Source organism: Ipomoea nil, unplaced genomic scaffold, assembly GCF_001879475.1.
Source record: "Ipomoea nil cultivar Tokyo-kokei standard unplaced genomic scaffold, Asagao_1.1 scaffold0482, whole genome shotgun sequence".
Lineage (NCBI taxonomy): Eukaryota > Viridiplantae > Streptophyta > Magnoliopsida > Solanales > Convolvulaceae > Ipomoea > Ipomoea nil.
In genome coordinates this window covers 380,700-401,186 of record NW_017616910.1, presented here as the reverse complement: position 1 = coordinate 401,186, position 20,487 = coordinate 380,700, and the positions used below count along the sequence as shown (strand labels likewise).

At 37.8% G+C, this 20,487-nt stretch overlaps 3 protein-coding genes across 3 annotated transcripts; 1 reads left to right on the top strand and 2 right to left on the bottom strand.

The window, feature by feature from the left end:
* Positions 1–705: 705 nt before the first annotated feature.
* LOC109173853 (myosin-11-like) lies at positions 706–12,043 on the bottom strand. Its single transcript, XM_019323189.1, has 39 exons — positions 11,787–12,043; positions 11,249–11,377; positions 10,490–10,633; positions 10,217–10,362; positions 9,979–10,135; positions 9,145–9,203; positions 8,865–9,024; positions 8,604–8,753; positions 8,382–8,521; positions 8,148–8,294; positions 7,953–8,054; positions 7,809–7,866; positions 7,627–7,728; positions 7,381–7,418; positions 7,121–7,247; positions 6,861–7,040; positions 6,610–6,741; positions 6,414–6,523; positions 6,234–6,294; positions 5,820–5,997; positions 5,511–5,716; positions 5,313–5,432; positions 5,070–5,168; positions 4,773–4,994; positions 4,524–4,663; positions 3,948–4,065; positions 3,831–3,866; positions 3,492–3,746; positions 3,238–3,393; positions 2,952–3,158; positions 2,703–2,846; positions 2,230–2,300; positions 2,042–2,141; positions 1,901–1,957; positions 1,659–1,715; positions 1,490–1,570; positions 1,162–1,244; positions 922–1,057; positions 706–888 (listed from the first exon to the last, which is right to left on the bottom strand). Exons 1-38 carry the CDS (start codon positions 11,787–11,789, stop codon positions 934–936), a joined length of 4,599 nt encoding a protein of 1,532 aa, XP_019178734.1. The 5' UTR covers positions 11,790–12,043; the 3' UTR covers positions 706–888; positions 922–933.
* Positions 12,044–15,582: 3,539 nt separating this feature from the next.
* On the top strand, positions 15,583–18,080 carry LOC109173810 (F-box/kelch-repeat protein OR23). The gene is made up of 2 exons (XM_019323113.1): positions 15,583–16,922; positions 17,638–18,080. The coding sequence occupies exons 1-2, from the start codon at positions 15,955–15,957 to the stop codon at positions 17,930–17,932; spliced, it is 1,263 nt and encodes a 420-aa protein (XP_019178658.1). The 5' UTR covers positions 15,583–15,954; the 3' UTR covers positions 17,933–18,080.
* A 37-nt stretch (positions 18,081–18,117) lies between these two features.
* On the bottom strand, positions 18,118–20,218 carry LOC109173809 (transcription factor bHLH3-like). Its single transcript, XM_019323112.1, has one exon. It carries the CDS (start codon positions 19,785–19,787, stop codon positions 18,396–18,398), a length of 1,392 nt encoding a protein of 463 aa, XP_019178657.1. The 5' UTR covers positions 19,788–20,218; the 3' UTR covers positions 18,118–18,395.
* Positions 20,219–20,487: the final 269 nt, after the last annotated feature.

Here is a 20,487-nt window from a genome sequence, read left to right as displayed (position 1 = left end):
GGTTATGTTTTACTCATACCCCATCCCTCTCTAAACTTCAAGAGTTCTTTACAACTAACCGCAAAAAGAGTGACCAAGTAAGTGGAACATGAAGGGACTAATCAGGTGAACTTGGATCGTTAAACGGACAGAGAAAGACCCAGACCAAAAGTACGTAAGTGGAACATGAAGGTTACGTTAGAGGTCTGATTCTTGCAAACACTCTCTTGGTCAAGCTTGTCACACATGATCCTGTATGCAATTTGCGAGTTATTATACAAGAGCGGAAGTTACCCAAGTAGTAGTTGTGGGTTTCCTCGTTACTGAAAAAAATAAAGTTTTTTACAACTAAAAAGAGGAAACTAAGAATGATTTGAAGGAAACAAAATTTTCAAGAGAAACCAATTGCATTATATTGTGGTGGAAGTCTAACCAAAAACTGTATGTATAGTATTCATCTGTTTCTTTTTCATCTTCTTCTTTCTATCTTTCACTGCAGAAGTTGCAGTGTGCCAGAAAACAACTAAAAAGAGGAAACTAAGAAAGATAAGGAAAAAAAAAGGTTTCCTAGAGTAACCAAATGTCTTTATCTCTTTCTTTTTCATCATCTTCTTTCTATCTTTCTCTGCAGAGGCTATCTGCAGAATGCCAGAAAACAACTAAAAAGAGGAAACTAAGAAACATATATATATATATATATATATATATATATATATATATATATATAAGAAGGGGGAAACAAAATCTCCTAGAGTACATGCACTGAAATCCAGGATGATAGACGAATAATGCTGGCCTGGCCTCCTAACTCTATCACCCAGCAGCTGATATATAATCCTTGTGGCGGGGCACGTTGTAGTTTGAAACATTTATTAGTAATTGGTGTCTGCTCCGATCTTTCTGCAGGCTTAGCTTAGCTTAGCTTGCTAAAGACCAAGCCATGGTTGGAAGCTGTCAGTCTGCACGAGGTAATAAGAAACTAAAGCCTGAGTTTTCGCGAATCAGAGGTGGTGGTTCAATGTCTGAAATGTCCATCTGATCCACTGGCTTGGATAGATCATCCACTGAGAATGGTATGCTGCAAACACACCCAACAACGGATCAGTAGTAGTCATCTAAGGACGAGATTTTGCATAAAAGGCGTATATTGCCAAAAGGAAATGGCTATGTCTCAAATCCAACCTCGAATCATCATCTAGCAGAAAAGAACTGCTGACAGCATTGTTTGAATCTTCTGTCATTAGCACCCTCATATTGGATATAACCTGTCAAAACAAACCAAGAATTCTGATTGATAGCTCGAAAACTGGCCACTATGATATTCCCAAAATGATAGACATGTTTCTTGAAGCTCAGTGTGTACTCTTAACAGTCTCGCCATTTAGTGAAGCAAACAAATCATAATATACCTTTGGGCAATTATATATTTGATATATGCAACATGGGTCGATATGTAGAGCTTCGAAGTTACAAATTCAGGAAGATAAAAAAGAGGCGAATAAGGTCTTACTTCAGGGGAAAGACTGTGAGTGCCATATTTGTCGTCCCAGTACATTGTGCTGATTCTGTACAGCTGTTGTATGCTAAGCACCTACAAGTTTGATGACACGTAAGAACAAGATAAATCTCGGACTTGAGCACGTTGTTTGGAGGATGATGTACGGGCAAAATATACTTACAGGGCATAAATCGTGGCTTATCTCATCCAGTGTCTTCTTCGGTTTCTGATGTATGACCTAATAACATAGTAACAAAAAGGATCACATCTCACAGGCGTTTGATTTACAACATATGAGCTGGGGTAAGTCCAATATTTCTGAAGCAACGGTATGGTTCCATTTCAATCTTAAATTACTCTATTATGTGAGGATAAAGGAGATTGGAAATTTTGTTGTGTAGGGGTAAAAAGAAAGTGCTTCACCAGAAATCCTATGGCCTGTCTTATATGTTTGAGCTCTTCCCATGCAGACCCTGCATACTGTCAAACATATTTTCTTATTTGAGAGAAAACCGGTAAGCGATTAAACAAAGTGATCTCAACACATGACTAGAAAAGAGTTACCTCATCGGTTGCTTTATAGCACCAATGTTCAAGTTCAGCAAGCCCGGCCTTGACATACTCACCATTGCTAAATGAGCAGCATTCTCGTCTTAGCAAGAGACTACAACCACGAGAGATGATAGAATAACTAATTAGCAATAGATATAGATGGTGACAAAAGAGATGCTTATCAAAAGTCTGAAATGGACCTGTTGAACAATTGGACATTGATGAAGGAGAAAACTTGTGTAAAAACTTTACGAACTAGAAATGGAGGCACCTGAAATATGGAGAGCAAATGTAAATTGCATAGAGGTAATAAAAATAACTCATCCATAAGTTTAATTCAGAAGGAATCCCACCCAACTATTACAGCAATAGCTCACAAACCTTTTAACCAAAGTTTATAAACTTTGGGATGATCCATTGACTATGTGAGATATATAAAACTTGTTGGTTCAAACAAGGGTGCCAATGAACTTTCGAATCGTAACAAGTATTAAGGTTGTTGCGGACTTGTAATTGAGCATGCAAGTATAGACTATAGAGAGAGTGATGATATTAACTTATATATACATAAAACAAGAGACGCATGCAGTATTTCTTGATCAAGTTAAAAAGGCAACGAAGAGAAAGAGTAGAGCATAAAAAGAAACATCAACAGGCTAGATAAAGTTCTTACGTGATTGGCTTTCAACATGTCCAAAAAATTTGCAAGGCTTTTGACAATTCCTTGCCAGTGAGCAATAAGAATTTCTTGAGCCGCGGCATTTGCAAGGGCACGTGCAGTTCCTTTAATCAAGCTTGCTCTGGATATCCTTGGGGCCTAGTTCAATCATTAGAGTATGCCCATGAATAGGTTCAGATGGAGCTAATGCCTGATATTCATACTAGTTTTGATTACAATTCCTTAACAAAAATATGCAAGAACCTGAATGCATAATCCAAGTAATGGAGAAATCTCTTTCTTCAAATTATCACGGATCATTCCATAAATCTTTTCCACATAAGCTGTCAGCTGCTGCTTGAACAGAAGTGCAGGATATTTGGCTTCAACTTGGCGTAAGGTATCCACTCCACTTGCTGGATCACCATCAATAAGAGAAAGATTGACCCCTTGAGGAGCTCCACGAAAACTCTAGAAAATATAATAATGTTAGCTATTAATGTGTATGCTGAATGACAGAAGACCACATCCAAATCTTGAATACTTTTACCTGTGTCATTCTCCCAAAGAGAGTTGCCGATGTTGATCGCCGATGCTGTGGAGCTATCCCAGCAGCCCCACTAGCTTTCAGTGTACGTTGAAGCAGAAGCAACAAAGTTGATGCATTGGACAACCAATAAGCTAAGATATCATTGTTATCCTGAGTCTTCAATTCAGAAAAAGTAACTCAAGTTTTAAAGATCCCAGTGTATTAAATCAGATTCAGCTTTGCATCATATTTATATTTACTCTTGTAGCTCCTACCTCAATAGCTTGGCCGATGGTTTGTATTATCCTGTCAAAGATGCTGGTCCTTTCAACTTCAAATGACCGCCACTGCCTAAGACATTTGTAGATAATGCAAGCAGCAACCGGTCTGCCCTTAGAGAAGCCCAGATGCTGTGCAACACAGCGGATGAGCAAGTCCTGATACTCCTGCTGTTTCTCATTAAGGGATTTTTGCGGTCTTCCCTCAACCTCGACAGATTCTCTTGCATTCAGTGAAGAACTATGAAGATCCTGTAATTATTTCCACTATTAGTCAATAAAAATATGATGGGTGGTGATCTACAACAGAGCAAATAATGAAAATATTAAACTTACTAAGGTACTAGTAGTACTTTTTGTGCTTTCAGTCCTCTGCCATCAGTGAAAAAAAAAGGGATAAATAACTGATAGAGTTCGATAACCAAAAAAATGAGAAATATGGTTAGAGAATACCTGAATGACTGATGATCTTGAGCGTACTGACTGCATCTTAGTATTTTGTGCCATTGCTAGAGCCTGCTGGCGAAGGACTTTATTTTCTGACTCTAAGTTGGTCATCTTCTCTTCAAGCCTATTTGAAAGGACAAGAATCACATTATCTGTATCCTAAAATGTCCAGGAATGTAGTTAGTTTGATATTGTAGTACAGACATTTGCTCGGGGGTTCAGGGTGTAGCTTGGCAGTAAGCTATACCCCTTTCCTAGTAGTAGACCTGGGTTTGAATCCCGTCACCCCCACCCCCAGTCAGATGTACTGGTAAAAAAAAAAAAAAAGAAAGAAAAAAAGAAGGCAGACTAAGTCACTGTTGCAATGAATTCGTTTTGGTGTTAGTAAATTGTACTTCGTCCAAATCACAAGGGCAAAGCCTCATGTTTTAAAGAGATATTGACAGTATATATATTGATAGTAAGTGTTAATTTCCAGAGAAAAAGCTAATCATGCAATCAAATGATAATAACCTGAATTTTCATGTGAAGCTTAACATTACTTGAAAAAAAAAAAAAAAAAAAAAACAACAACAAAGTTACCTATTGAGTGATTCCTGAAGGTTTTGAACTTTTTTTTCAGTTTCTTCCAACTTCTGTTGCTTTTCTTCATTTGACTTTAAAGCTTCTTCACATTTACTTTCAAAATCATCCGCCCGTTGTTTTTCAGATTGATAATCAGCCTATTTAAGAAGTGCCAGCAAACAGAGAATCGCATATGAGTTTAGAAGGGTAAACGTGTTTAATTTTTATGCTTGTGAAAGGGGGATCATACTATAGTGATTAAATAACCTTCAAAGTGTCCATTTCTGTACTTAAAGTCTCGATCTTTGCTGTATCTTCAACAGCAACAGGTGTCTCTTTGACAATTGAAGAGACTTCTTCAATAGCTTTCTTAGCAGCTTCCTTTTCCTTGCTGAGGAGTGAAGTTGTTTCTTCAACTTTGCCTTGCATGGAGTTGAGCTTGTCCTGCAGCTTTGCAATTTCTTGTGCCTTTGCCTCTTCCAAATCTGTCTGCATGTAGTTGTTAAGTTTGTCAAAGGGCAGACACAGTCAAGATCAATCATCCGCATGATGAATGTATATTACCCTTAGGCGTTTCTCCAGTTGCACACGCCACGTAAGTTCTTCAACCTGTTTTTCAAGCTTGTCCTTCGCTTCTTTAAGCGCACCTGTTTCTCTTGCAGCCTAAAGATTCATATAAGAAAAGTCGTTATCTGATGCTTCTGCTTTACTTTAAAAAGTAGATTAGATGGATCATCCTACTAATGATTTGAATAAAAAAGTTGGGGCAAGATGAAAAGTTGGAAAACAAATAAGGTATGAATCTACCATCTTTAGTTTTCGAAGCTCTCTCCTTGCTAACCTTCCCCTCCATCTGCATTGTGTTACAATTGCTGCCCTTATGAGTTTCTTGTAGTATGAAAAGGCTCTATAACCGTGCCAACGGGCCTGCAAAATTGCTTCTAATTAACGAAGGAACAGAATTCAAACCCAACCTTTGAACCAACAGAGAAACCAATAACTAACTTGTATGATAATCGCAGCCTTATTTTGATTTTTGTATCTGAAAGCTTTGCGTGCAGCCATTGCCCTGATCCCTGTCTGAACAGTTATGACTGAATTTTGAAGATTCCTGTAGGACTTCCAGGCAAAGCGTCCACGCAAATTTTTCTGTATTTTGAGAGAAGCAGATTCCCTTTGCATATGTTCAAACTGTTCCCAAGCAATCCGGGCTATTAAATGTTGGAAGGAAAAAATAAAAAAATATGTAAGCTATCAAGTACTAAGATAATTTAAAGGAAACAGCTTGTGAAGTAGAGAGTTCAAACTTCAAACCTCGACATGAAGATTGCAGACTAATTGCAGCCTTTTGTAAAGCAAGAAAGTATTTCCGAGTAATATGAGTTCTAACTTTCCTTTGAATCGTCTTGGCTGCATTGCTTAGCTTTTGTGCCCTCCTTGCATCTAGCTCAGCCATCTGACCAGCTCTCAGAAAAACTTTTGTCTTACCAATCTGCATATTTATAAGCTCTAAATTTAAGAGACAAGAATCTCAAGTCGGAGGCCATATTTAAATCTGTAATGAAATATTATATCACATCAATAGACAATAGGATGTTTTTCTGTTGGAACGAACTACGAGTAGTGTCAAACAATTACTAGTGTAATGTTTCGAAAAAATGAATTATCTGATATTGTAGCTTGAAGGTAACATTCATTTCCCTAAAAGCAAAGAAAATTTTAGATAACCTGAGAACCCGCAAGCCCAGCTTTGTCCAAAATCGCTTTGCATGCAACTTTTTCATCATAACTGTCAATGAGCAAATCAAAATAAAGATTTGACATAAGCCTTCAAACGATATGATACTCAAGGTGGCATACAATTACAGTAAACACACTGCAAAATATTAAGATAAGAACTGTTATTACCTTCCCTCCAATACCTCTGGAGCAAGAAGACCAAACCGATTAAGAAATTCAAAAAATGTCCTACGAGTAGGGTAGCCAGCACAACTAATTCTAATAGCCTCTAGGACTCCCTGAAACGAGGAGCAACATGTTACAACGAGTTCAAAGTGATAGAAAAATTTTCAGATGCACTCTGCAAATGTCAATGTGTACTCACACCGCAACGCAGTTGTTGCAAGATGTTGACATTCTCGAAGATGGCAGGTTTTAGTTTATTATTCGGCTTCACACATCTGATGTAATGAGGTTCGGTGGAATTCAGAGTCTCCATCAGTGATTGAAGTTGTAGCTGCAGCAATCAAACTGGAGCTATTAGGCCTTCGACCTACTTATATAATGAATGACTTATATGGTTGATGGCAAATGCTTTATGAAAAACATTTATAGGCATGGCATATCCACAGTTACCTTAAAACGAGAACCAATAGATGAGAACTTGGAAGATTTGGATGATTTGTTTGTCTCCTCGGGAATAGGAGGGAAGAGGCCAGCTACAAATGAGCATTTAGAGCTACTCAACAAATCTTGATGCTCAGGAACAACATAGTCTTTGTTCTTATCTAAAAATTGATCAGATTGGTATAGAACCTGACAACAAACAATCAAAACCTTTTAAACACCAGATTGACTTTGATTCTTACTTTATAGAAGGTACATATTGCGCATACCTCTCCGGCATAATGAGATATCGTGAAGTCAGTACGGGACAGTTTTGGTTTGATAAAACGCTTGTGGCTCTTGAATGTCTGATACAGCTTTTGTGCAAAAGTTTCATGAGTGGACTTGGGGAACATACTGGAAACAAGATAAGTCCATCAAGATAGAGAATCAATAGAAGATTTTGACTGCATGTATCCAAAACCATATACTGTAAAAAAAAACAAAAACAATCAATGCACATCACAGTATAAGTTAATTGATAATATACCAGGCTTCATCAAGAAGAGCAACAACGCCCCCAGGTTTCTGTAAAGGGAAGTGCAAACAGATTTCATGAAAATCTTACTTCAAAAGGTAGAATATAATAAGTGTAGTAGAAGGGCACAGAGCAAACGCAACACAAGGAATTCCTACTTAATGACTAGCACATGCTTGCAATAGACGAGGAATAAATACAACAAATATGAAAACATTGGTTATCAAAATTTTCACTACCGAAAGTAAATAAAGGAACCTTTTCAATAAGATCTAAGACATCTTGGTTATCAACAAACTCAATATAGCTCCAATCAATCGCTTCTCTTGTGTATTCCTCTTGCTCCATCTTGAACACGTGCTGAAATAAATCACAGCAATTTAGGTACCACGTGAGAATAGGGGAAGTATGATTTTTTAATGAAATTCCAGCTACTATACCTGATTAAAATGTTGCTGCAGCTTCTCATTTGTATAATTAATGCAAAACTGTTCAAAGCTGTAGATCAGCATAACTACGAAGTTAGCCATAAAACAGGAAATTAGTTATACAGATTTACTTACATTGTAACAATCATAACCTACCTATTACTTTTAAAACTTTCAAAACCATAAATGTCAAGAACACCAATTAGTGACTTTGAGTTTGGATCTTGTCCAATTGAGTTGTTAATCTTGTCCACCAACCTATCAATTATCAGTAAAGCATGTACCCTTAGTATCATAATAACTTGTAACAGAATATTGTAAGCAATTTGAGTGAAAAACTAGCAATAATACCAGTCAAATAAACGACAGTATATAGTCTTAGCTAAACCATCCCTACTAACTGCTGCATTATCAGGATCAAGACTTCTCTTGATAACTTCTTCAGGAGTGACCATCACACGCTTCAATAATGCGTCTTCTAGTGCAACCCAGTCACACCTGATAAAAGAATTATGATAAATTAATCACTCAAAAAACAAAAGGAAAATAGTATAAAGGAAAAAGCTGTCAAGGCTTTGTTCATACATAAGAAGCTCTGATGTTGTCTGAAGATGGAATTTCGATCGGTCATCTTTAAGAACAGATGAATCAGCATCTTTTCCCTTCTTCGCGAATTCAATATTACCAAGATGAAGAATGGCAGCCACAACTCTAAAAATTGCTTCCTGGGGTGAGAAAGAGAGTAACTTGCTGATTCTGAATAAAGATAAAAGGGAAAATAACAGAGGTAGTGGTATAAGACAATACTTGATCGGTTTCACTAATTCCAACAACATCCATAGCCCTTCTTGTTGCAAGATAATCATGAGCATCACTTACACCAACTAGCTCATAGCAATTTGATTGATTCAAGTAATGAAAAGATTTAGGACTCTCTAACTTGTATCTTTCAATTTCCTGTTAAGATTTGAAACTGTGAAAAAACATATTGTCTATCAACTCATACAATTATGAAATGATGAGAGAACGAGAGGTCCAGAGTAGAAGATCCAGATGGAAGCAAAGTACCTCCTGTGGTGCTGCACAGAGAAGGTAGAAACAGTGATAGTTCCGCTCAGGATCTGAAACCTGGCAAACACGAGATCTCTCAAGGAGATAAGTTCTAATAGCTGCTCCAGATATTTTTGCATTTTTGTCAAATTGAATCTCAACGAATTTTCCAAACCGACTGCAAAAATATAGCTGAATCAGAAGCACAAAAATAGACTGCCAGACTCTATCTTTTTTTCCCTTTGATGTAATTAAATTAGTTAATCACCAAAAATGCATGACTCTAGCAGTATCTGACCTGGAATTGTTATTTCTAACAGTCTTAGCATTTCCAAATGCTTCAAGTACCGGATTTGACTGCATATACATCATAAAAAGTAAATTTAAGAGGGCAATAAGAAAAGTTTATCATAAGAAGAACCATGAGCTAACAGCTTGAAACTCCTTCCCCAAGGATAACAGAGCTTTGAATAAATATGAAAATGATTTTAAGATATTAGTAAACCATAACAATAAGTACATGTATGTATTCCACTAACTATTTACAATTTTTGAGCTCTCACATCTCTTTATCAAGGCCTTTGTCTGGCGTCTTCTTGTTCATCATCTCAAAAATTAAGCTTATTGTCACTAATTTGGTTCAAAAGTTACATTTCCATTAGCTGCATATTTGTTACTTCTTCATCTAATGAGATCACAATCACAAAATGTACTTTCCAAAATTTGTGCATATGAAGTTCATAATCAAAATGGAATAGGAAAAAAAAAAAAAAACTAATTCCACATTGATTTATTTCATTTAATCCTACCTAAAAACAACGTTTGGATTGTAGCTCTATTGCCTTTTTCTTGACCAGCATCCATCACGTTAGAATTACCATATTTAGTATATACGGAATATATGATAAGGCATCGTATATCACATACTTCCATATGTGGAAAAAGAGATTCAATCATGCATATAAACATGGGGGGATCATTCCATGGTTACCTTTACTATGAAACAAGACAATGGCATATGTTCTTCAAACACAGAAGACACAATAAGTCTTTAAAATAACCTCAATGACTCTTGAAGATGTAAGGCCAGAAAGAGTTCATAAAACAGATAAAAGAGACCATCCAAGCTAACCTCGAGAACTTGTTGTTCTACAGTCCGTCCTTCAGTACCTTTGCGACCACCCAAATATGCAAGGTAACGCATAAGCATTTTGGTTGTTTCAGTTTTACCAGCTCCACTCTCACCACTTACCAAAATAGAGTTGCTTTTTCCCTCATTCATCATTGCCCTGCATAATCTCAAGCAAGTGAGCATTGCATCATTTTAATGCGGAAGAATAATAATAAATATAATGTGAATAGAGGATCACCTGAAAGCAACGTCAGCAATTGCAAAGACATGGGGACTAAGTTCTCCTAGACCTGATCCTCTGTATTGTTCCATCATGTGGACATCATATATATGAGGCAGTTTTTGGAATGGATTAATTGCGATTAGTATGCTTCCAGTATATGTCTGCCAAAACATCAGATTATTATTTAATATATATGACAGGGTCAGCAATAGCTGTGCTAATTCACTGCTTCTTCTCACCATTGTGAACTCAAATGAAACAGCGATCTAAATATAACCATCATCTTACATATATTTCATTTAGTTGATATCTTGATTTCAAGTTCTGCAAGACCCCAGGTTCATGCAAATATGAGAGCTTGGTCATGTCATCAACTCCTCCAGCAGGAGCATCCTCATCTTTAGGATAAACTTTTGATAAATTTGAAACAACCTAAATGAATTGGAAGCATACAGATGAGCAAGCAGATGCTAGCCAAGTAATAATTCTGCTAGAGAAATTCAACTGTTAAGTTCAATGCTCCTAGTGAAATGCAAGATAATATGCACGATGAGACTGTCACACCCTAGCTCAAGTCCCGCGTTGGTGTGGCAATCTCAATGTCGTCAAAATAATAAATTGGACCTAAGGATTCATTTGCAACATGGGCTAACCATATGGGAACATGGTATTTTTCCCAAATTCAGTTTCTCAAATTTCTCTGGACTGAGCTAGGAAGCAAAAACTTCATTACACTACTAAACTATGCAAGGCCATACTAATCCAGATCATAACATATACCAAAATGAATTGACAGAGGAATATTGTAATTGAGATTCTTCAGACTCAACAATATAAAATCAACAAAAATGCAGATAGTTTTTTGCATGCATTTGAAGCCTCCCCTTTGACGTATAAGTGAATTTTTAATCAGAGAGCGTTCCAATGTTTTGTTTAGGCCGGTTAGTCATGGCTTATCTTTTTTAGGGAGGACGAGTGGAATCTTTAAGACTTCTTGGGATATTCAAAGTGCATGAGTACATAATTAAATGGAGAAACTCAAAATACCTGTCTCCCATCAGTTGTATCAATACTAACTTCTTGTCCATTGATCTTTGTAACACGTCCATCAATCCAAGCGTCTATTGTGTCCTCAACCCAAACCTGAGAACCTACTATAATATTTACTGGGGTGCCCTGCATTAAGTTTGAGGTTAGTCAGAATATGGAAATATCTTCTTCTTTTTCTAATAGGAACATAGAATGCATCTTTAATTATCCAAGCTTTCATATACAAATTGATTTGCTCCTTAGTAGCTAGACCTTCACATATCGATTTGGTTATGTGAAATTCCTTATAATTTATATCGTTTCCAAATTCCCTCTATGATTTCAAAAGCCCTTTCTCCCAATTCCGGCAAATCATCATTGTCTCCTAGCAAAGATCGCTATTCCGGCAAATGTATTATATATTTATATTCCCTCGTGACTCAAAATACCGCAATTTACTGATTCGCCAAACAAATTTCCCAACGATAGCAAAGCAACTGAGAATTTTTGAAAACGAAATTGTTGCTAGAAAGAAGAGAATCGAGAAAAATCATACCATTTCGAGAATGTCACTAGAAACCCTCAGCTAGACCGAGCTTCTTCTTTTTCTCTTTTTTTTTTTTCCTCTCTCTCTCTCTCTCTCTCCGATCCGTTTACCGGCTTGCCGGTACGACGTCCCACATCCTGGAATGAACCGAGTTGGAAATTTGGGGTTGTAGGGGCGACGAGCTGAGCGGGAGAAAGAATCGATGATGGATTGGCGAAGAACACGATGATCTGCATGCGATGGAATGGATGGGAGAGCGGGATGGAGAAAGAAAGATTCTTCGAACAGAGAGAAGAAGACGCTGGGAAATAGGAGTCTTTGAACTCTTCGCTGCATTCTTGTGGTCACTCTCTTCTCTCCTCTCTGCATATGTGTCCATAGCAGACGTTTTTGGCGGGGGAGGGAGTGAATTCGATAGACGTTAGTTATTCCTGTTCGTTATTGTGAAATTATTTCTTTATTCTTCCTTTTTTGTGCTTTTCCATATAATTCATATAAATATAATGTTAAAATTACATGCTATGTTTTTTTTTTTAACCATGTTATGTTTGTTACTCATAGGTCAAACAAAATTAATTCTTCATAAACTATGACAATAACAATATATAGATTTCACAATCTTTAAACATGTAATTATATCAAATTCTCTGAGTTAATTTCACTTTTGGTCATATAATTATTAGGATGTTGTTAATTTCAATCCACGAGATTCAAACTGTTAATTTAGTATCGTAACTATTCAATTTTTTTCAATTTCAGTCTATCCCGCCAAATTGCCAGCGAAAAGTGACGGGAAATATTTAATGGATAAAATCTTGAGGGTAATTTAGTCATTTGCTCCTCCTCTTTTCTTCTTTTCTTCTACGCTGGAAATTTTTTTATCATCTTCTCTGAGCAGAACCTTCTTGTCTCAGGGCCTCACCATTAACTTGGGCGACAACCCGCTAACCGCCGTCGCTTTCAAGCTAAACAGAAACGTACACATTTATTTTGGAAGAATGCTGAAACTGGGATTTCTCATCCGACTTGGAGGAGGAGGAAAACGATCGCAAGATTCGGGTGGCGCATCCCATCGCCGACTACGATATCATATGTTCTCCTGGCAAGCGTTGCCCCTACGATCTTGTTTTCTTTGGTTTCTCTTCCGCCGCATACCTCTCTTTCATGGAGGTCTGCCGAGGCTCCACCATTCAGTTGCTCAACTTTGCCGACATCGTCGCAATCAATAGCTAAGCTCTAGAGAGACTGTTCAATGTGCTCGACGTTTACGAAACTCTTAGAGATTTTATGTCGGAGTTTGAACTGCTATTCTCTGATCAGTACTGTGTGTTCTTGAGAAACAAGGTCGTGACGATCTGAAAGAGTCTGAGCGAAGCCATCAAGCGGATATTCATGGTGTTGGAGAATTTGATCTGCCGTGATCCTACAAAGCCTACTGTGTCAGGAGGTGGACTCCATCCCATTTTCGGCGGAGATCATGGAGTTACAAGGACTCGGCTTTGAGAAGAAAGATGAGAGGAGAAAAATTTTCAGCGTAGAAGAGAAGAAATGGAGAAGAAGAAAAAAGGAAGAGCAAATGACTAAATTGCCATCAAGATTTTATCCATTAAAATTTTTTCGTCACTTTTCACTGATAATTTAGTCAAATGGACTGAAATTGAAAAAAATTGAATAATTGTGATATTAAATTGACAATTTTAAAACTTATGGACTAAAATTAATAACACCATAATTTTTTTGGTATATAACACCATAATAGTTATAAGACCAAAAATGAAATTAACTCAAATTCTCTATACATTTGAATATACTTACACTTTTTATTGCATAGGGGCTTTTATCATTTCATTACTCATCAAGCCCTCTAGATTCTCTAATAAAATCATCAACACCTCGAATTTAGAATCCAACATTTACATTTCTATAATAAGATATATCACAACTTTATTAATTGATTATCGAGTTAATACCCAAAATCGTCATCGACTATAGTGGTTTCTCTCAACTTCGTCTTAAATGACTTTGGTGACCTAATATCGTCTCAAACTTTTGTATTTCGCTCAATTTAGTCCCAGAATTTTGTGTTTTTGCTCAATTTAGTCCATCATTTGTTATTCTGTCTATTTGGTGTTAAATAAATAGACAATTCAGTAATTTTAATATTGACATCTCTTTACTCATAGACATGTGAACTGCGAAATCCTTTTTTTTTTTTTTTTATGAATCACTCCTAAAACTGCGAATATAAAATTTGATTTGCAGGTCCGGGAGTAATTCTGGGTGTAATTCGTACAAGAAAAAGGAATTTCACACTTCACAAGTTGAAAGTAAAGAGAGATCAATATTGACATTACTGAATTGTCCATTTATTTAATACCAATTTGACGGAATAACAAATGGAGGACTAAATTGAGCGAAACACAAAAGTCTGGGACGATATTAGGTTACCAAAGTCGTTTAGGACGAAATTGAGAAAAACCACTATAGTTGGACGATTTTGGGTAATAACTCATTGATTATCCATAAGATATTCATTTGTTGAATTATTGATATATCAAATATTAATATTATTTTGATGTTAACGTTTTTTAGTTATTACAAAGTGGCTAGTAAAAGAAAAAAATTGGAAAAGAATAATCAAGTTGATTAAGCATAATTATTATTAGGCGAAGATCGATAAGACCAAGTCTAACATCACGTGACTGAGAGATTGTTAAGCGAAAGCCGATAAAGAGTCCAGCATCTAATGTCTCGAACAATGTGATAGCGGTCTATAAAGAAATAAAATTACGTCTTCGTTACTATCTATAACTTTTGACGTAAGTGAAATGCATTTGATCTTAACAAGTATTATCAGAGCCCATGGCAATAACTTTTATGTAATGGTTTCAGTTTCTCCCGTTATCCCAACAAAAAAGAGTTAATTATCGAAATGGTCCCTTGACTATAGCGAAATTACCAATTTGGTCATTGACTATTTTTTTGGACCAATTAAGTCCCTCAACTTAAAAAATCTTAACCAATTTGGTCCTCCGTTTGTTTGACCGTTAGTCAACCGTTAACTTGGGACCAAATTGGTAATTTGCTATAGTCAAGGGACCATTTTGGTAATTAACTTTGAGGGTGGGCAATTCGGTTAAGTTTTCTCGAACCAAACCGTACTAAACTAGTTAGATTCGGTAATATACCGAAAAACTGAACGGTAATAGATTCTTGTATACCGAACGGTTCGGTAAAAACTTGAACCGAACGGTAGAGCAAGTAGCAAGGGACTTGGATTTACTTTTTATTTATTTATTTATTTATTTATTTATTATTATTATTATATTTATATAAAAAAAAATCAAACGGTATTCGGTTCAGTTCAATTTTTTATCGAACAATTCGGATCGGTTCGGATCAGTTTTTTTATCGAACCGTTCGGTATACAAGAATCCAATACCGTTCGGTTGTTCAGTATATTACCGAACCAAACTAGTTCGGTTCGGTTCGGTACGGTTCAATTCGAGAAAACTAAATCGAATTGCCCACCCCTAAAGTTAATTACCAAAATGGTCCCTTAACTATAGCGAAATTACCAATTTGGTCCCAAGTTAACGGTTGACTAACGGTCAAACAAATGGAGGACCAAATTGATTAAAGTTTTTAAAGTTGAGGGACTTAATTGGTTAAAAAAATAGTTAAGGACCAAATTGGTAATTTCGTTATAGTCAAGGGACCATTTTGGTAATTAACTCAACAAAAAATCTTTGACCAAACGCCCCTTAAGCTTAAAAAAAGAAAACGAAAAACAAAAGGGCCCAGAAAAGGCGTTTGCTTCATTTTCCTTCTCACAAATTTGCAGGAAAAAAAGGTCAAATTCTTGGCAAGGAAGAAAGGCGAAAAAGCTGAATCTCTTTCAGCTATTGCTACTGTTTAACACAGTAGTCAAATTCACAGCGCCGCCATGGGATAGGGAGCTGGAGACTGGAGGCACTATCGGGAGAAGTGGAGAACCGGGGAAGATTTGTTTGTATGTATATGCGCTTAAGTTTCGTATGTATATGTGCGTGTATAACGAAGAATTTTCGCGAATCATCTCTTAATTCGAATTCCAGAGTTCATTTCCGTTTGGTTTACTGCGAAAAGTATAGCGAAATTGTATAGTTTTGACTCCGATTCTTTCAGAGTTTCAGATATGGCTCCGCCCTATTTGACAGTTTCTAGGCAGCAACCGCGGCTTCGAACACGAACCCTAACCCTAACCTTCATTCCGGGTCTACCTAACGATTTAGCAGCTCTGATTTTGTTATTCATTCCTTACTCCCATCACTCGCGCTTGAAATGCGTATGTAAATCGTGGAGACTACTTTTCGCATCCAAATCCCTAATCTCTCTACGCTATAAGCTTCTCCCGCCACTTAGACTCTCCCATCTGCTCTGTATATTCCCGGAAGATCCTTCGATTACATCTCCGTGTCTTTTTGATCCCCATAATCTTGCCTGGTGTTTACTGCCTCCCATGCCCTGTAATCCTCATGGCTATGGTCTCTGCAATTTCACCTCCATTGCTGTTGGGCCTCACTTGTATATTCTCGGTGGGTCTCTTTTCGATACCCGGTCATTCCCACTTGACATCCCGTGCCCATCCTCCTCTGCGTTTAGGTTTGACTTTGCTACTTTGTCGTGGGAGTCTCTGTCACCCATGATCACACCCAGGGGTAGCTTTGCTTGTGCTGCAGTCCCTAATTCTGATAAGATTCTGGTTGCCGGGGGTGGTTCTCGGCACACTGTGTTTGGGGCTGCAGGGAGTAATGTGAGCTCTGTGGAGATGTATGATATTGGCAAGGATGAATGGGTGGCATTGGATGGGTTGCCAGGGTTCCGAGCAGGGTGTGTTGGATTCTTTGTAGGCAATGGGGAAGATAGAGAGTTCTGGGTGATGGGTGGATATGGCAATTCAAGAACCATCTCAAACGTGCTTCCCGTGGATCAATACTACAGGGATGCTGTAGTAATGGAATTGAAGAATGGTGGAAAGTGGAAGGAGATTGGGGATATGTGGGAAGAAGGAGAGAGGGGAAGGCTTGGGAAGATTGTTGTTCTTGAGAATGAGGCGTGGGATGCTCCTGCTATATATATGCTCGAGAAAAGTACTATTTTCAGGTAAAATTGCCATCTTCTGTAGTTTACCTATCAAATTTCTCTTACATGAGTTGGACTATTACTAGTTACTACCTTCATGAAGAGTTACTATTGAATATGTGTAAATTTACTGTTAGCACTGCATTCAGCATATGGAAACTGTGCCATGTTTTTCTTGATTTTGCCAAATTGTTTGGGCTTTATTATTAAAAGATCCTGAACCTAACTTTTGGACTTCTCCAAGTCTCTAGCTTGATTTGGTCTTATTGGGTGGTTTAGATATATGACAAGAAAATTTGAGTAAGTAGCAGTTGCAGGTTATCTTTGGCTAGACTTCTAGGTTTTGTTTCAATATGATCTCTTACCAGTCTTTTAAGTGTTTTATTTTAGTGCCTAGCACTTTAATTAGCCGTAAACTTTTGGAACTCATGTACGAACTGATCTTAAGCATAAATCAACTCTTCTGTACATACAGTGTGATTTCTCCACAAAGGACTGTTAACCAAAAGTGTGTATTTGATTATAACTGAAAAGTTTTTTTTTTTCTTTTTACGGGTGCGTTAACTTTATTAAATGTAAGAAACAAAGAGTTTATGTCCAAACACTTTATGGCTTTTCGCTCCTCAAGTATATCTTTTGCTCATGATTAGCAGCACGTACTATTTGGAAATAGTTCCCAGCCAATAGCATCTAAACATGGAAACTTGATTATGAAACCTTCTTGAATATTTTACAGGTATCATAGGACTCCAAACCGCTGGTTGAAAGAAACAAGTTTACCGAAGAAATCCTCTAATGACAAGTCAGTCGGTTTTGTTGCATTGAACGGTGAATTGCATGTGATGACTGCTCTAAATGGAACCAATTTGACACAGCGCCAGAGTTCAAGGCAGCAGCATAAAAGGCCAGCAACACTATTGACTCAAATATATCATCCGAAGAAGAAGCTATGGAGATCATTCACTACAAAGTCCCCCTTTCATCTTCCATTGGATTTCAGCACTGCCATTCTTTGCACAGTTCGTCTGTAGACTTATGTGGCTTTCATCATTGTTATTATGTATATATACTTGGAACCATATATGTAATTCCTGTTTACTATGTTGCTCCTGATACTATATGTGTATATACCAATATACCATAGTGCATAGCATGGTGATAGTATTGAGCTTCAAGAAATGATGTTTCATTGGTACAGTACTACAGTTCATATGAATAGGAAAAGGGAAAGCAGATAAATTCTATCTCTTTAGATATATCTGTCTCATCTCTGTTATCTCCAACTCTCATCTTCCATGGCACACCTTAAACATAAAGATGTTATGTTGCTCTAACCAAACATTTTATAATACAGAGAATCAATTTTTTTTAAAAAAAATAAATTTTGGGAGCAATCCCCACCAAGCTAGGTTACAAGTTCAACTTTCGGTCGGAGCTGCCTATTGACCTTCTTGGTTTGAGCCGATCAGTTATTGTACTACAAACACGGTGGAATCACAGGGAAAGAGAAGCGGCCAGCTTTTCCTTGAGCTGTTCGACAGCAGCACCTTGAGCCCGGATAGAGAAAGTGTGAACAACCTCGTCGTTTTCAGTCACCGAAACGCTAGATTCATCTGCCATTACCTGATGTTGTCTAAATGCCTTTACGACTCTCGAAACCGGATGAGCATCCAAAGAGCAGCCTATTCTTATCACTGCATCATCGCGTCTCTGACAAAAATCAATATCCGGGACACCATTCTGCCTTTGTGGACCGTCTTTCGTCTCCTCCTCGGCTTCCATGGCCCTAATTCTTGCCTGGAGGTCGGTGATGTACGCAATTGCGTCCCCAAGCAGAGATGCTTTATCCATCTTCGAGATATTTGGAACAACGGCTCTAAGTGCAAAAAACCGCTGGTTAAGCTTCTCGCGCCTCTGCCTCTCGGCTTCCACATGGTTCAGTGGCTCCTCTCTCCCGTTGGCCGGTTTTCTACCTCTCTTTCTCGGTTTTCTCTCGTCGGGCTGAAGTGAAGCGTTGTCTTCTGCTTGTGAACTTAAATCCCCACCGGTTACTTGATTATTACCTAACGATTGTAGCTCGTAAGCATCAGAAGGATAGCCTGGCTCTTCTTCAGCCTTAGCACACTCGAGACTAAGTTCTCGCCCGAATATTTTTGGAAATGCTTTCGCCTGCGAGGCATTAGACGCCACCACCGCCATCTTTTGCGCCATCTGAACAACGTTCTGTTGTTCGGGAATCGACTTCAGAGATCCGAGCTCCACAACCCCTGATTTAAGTGGAATAAACGCCAGTGTCTCGAACCGGGCCATCTTTGCAAGATGGGATCTTGACTGATAATGCTCTAAACAATTCTTGGCATCCGAAACCCATATCGTTCTACCGGAATTGAACGACTGAGAAGGGCTCGAAGGCTTATCAAACGGGAACACGAAATGCATGGATGTGAGATAGAACATCTCGACATCTGAACCCGAATCCAACTTCCCCTCAAACCTATCCTCCTCAGACCCCCCAAAGGAAGCCTGAACCATTTCAAGAGCTTGCTTTCTCTTATCTCCATTGATGACTGAGCTCCCATTAACGCCCCCGTTCTCGTCTTTGTTCTTCCTCCTAATGGCTTCTGGGCAATGCCCATCACCCCAAATCAAGGCAGATTTCCCAGATTTTGACTTTGCAACTTGCCAGTAAATGGCATAAGTCCAATCAGACCCTTCAACTATCTTCTGCAGCCCCACCTGCACCCCCAAATTCCCACCTGAAACACTGAACTCTGAATTCATGTTATTCAAACCTAACCAGCTGAAAAATTCCACTGCTTCACTTCCCAAAACCCCTTCCATCACAGCCCTATCCTCTTCATTCAGACAAAATTTCTTCTTCCCCATCTTACTCAAACCTCTCACTTCCAATTTCCAATCAAATGAATCCCATCAAATCTATACAATTCCCAGAAAATCTTGAAATCCCCAATGGGACACCTTATCAACAAAAGCAAAACTTTGACCCAATACACAAAAACAGCCCTTTCAAAGACAGACAAGAATAAAAACACAGACTTTAACACTTCAATAGCTGGGTTGAAGCAGATTTACCTTAAACCTGAACTGAAATGAAGAAAAGCTTGATTCTTGACGAATGGGTTTCTTTCTCTCAACTCTTCTCCTCAAGTAAACCCTAATTCAATGGACGAGAATGAAGTGGGTTCCAAGAAAAAGGATAGGGAAGGCTGTTTGTGGAGAAAGGTTCAGTGAATCACAGAAAGAATAGATGGTGCGACAAGATATACATGTGAATTAGGAAGAAGGTAGTTATGTGTTGACAAGGATGGATGGTGCATTTATATGGACAATGTACCATGAATGTCGTCGAAGGTAAGTGCGCGTTTTACACATGATTTCAGCAGCCACTTGTGTGTTACATGAGTACAATGTATTAAATGTCAACATGGCTGACTAAGGTCATAAATTACACTCAAAGACGGAACCAAATGTGAAAATTTCACCTTCTTTGAATATGGATGATTCCGGTTTAGTTTGAATCGAACTGAAACACGGTAACAATCGAATCGTAATTGAAATTGTCTAA

Coding starts and splice junctions, on each gene's coding strand:
- LOC109173809 (XM_019323112.1), bottom strand. CDS start 19,787: ATGGGGAAGAAGAAATTTTGTCTGAATGAAGAGGATAGGGCTGTGATG.
- LOC109173853 (XM_019323189.1), bottom strand. Junction 5,717..5,819: donor TCTGCAATCTTCATGTCGAG/GTTTGAAGTTTG, acceptor AACATTTAATAG/CCCGGATTGCTTGGGAACAG. Junction 4,995..5,069: donor AACTGGAGAAACGCCTAAGG/GTAATATACATT, acceptor AACTACATGCAG/ACAGATTTGGAAGAGGCAAA.
- LOC109173810 (XM_019323113.1), top strand. CDS start 15,955: ATGGCTCCGCCCTATTTGACAGTTTCTAGGCAGCAACCGCGGCTTCGA. Junction 16,923..17,637: donor GAGAAAAGTACTATTTTCAG/GTAAAATTGCCA, acceptor AATATTTTACAG/GTATCATAGGACTCCAAACC.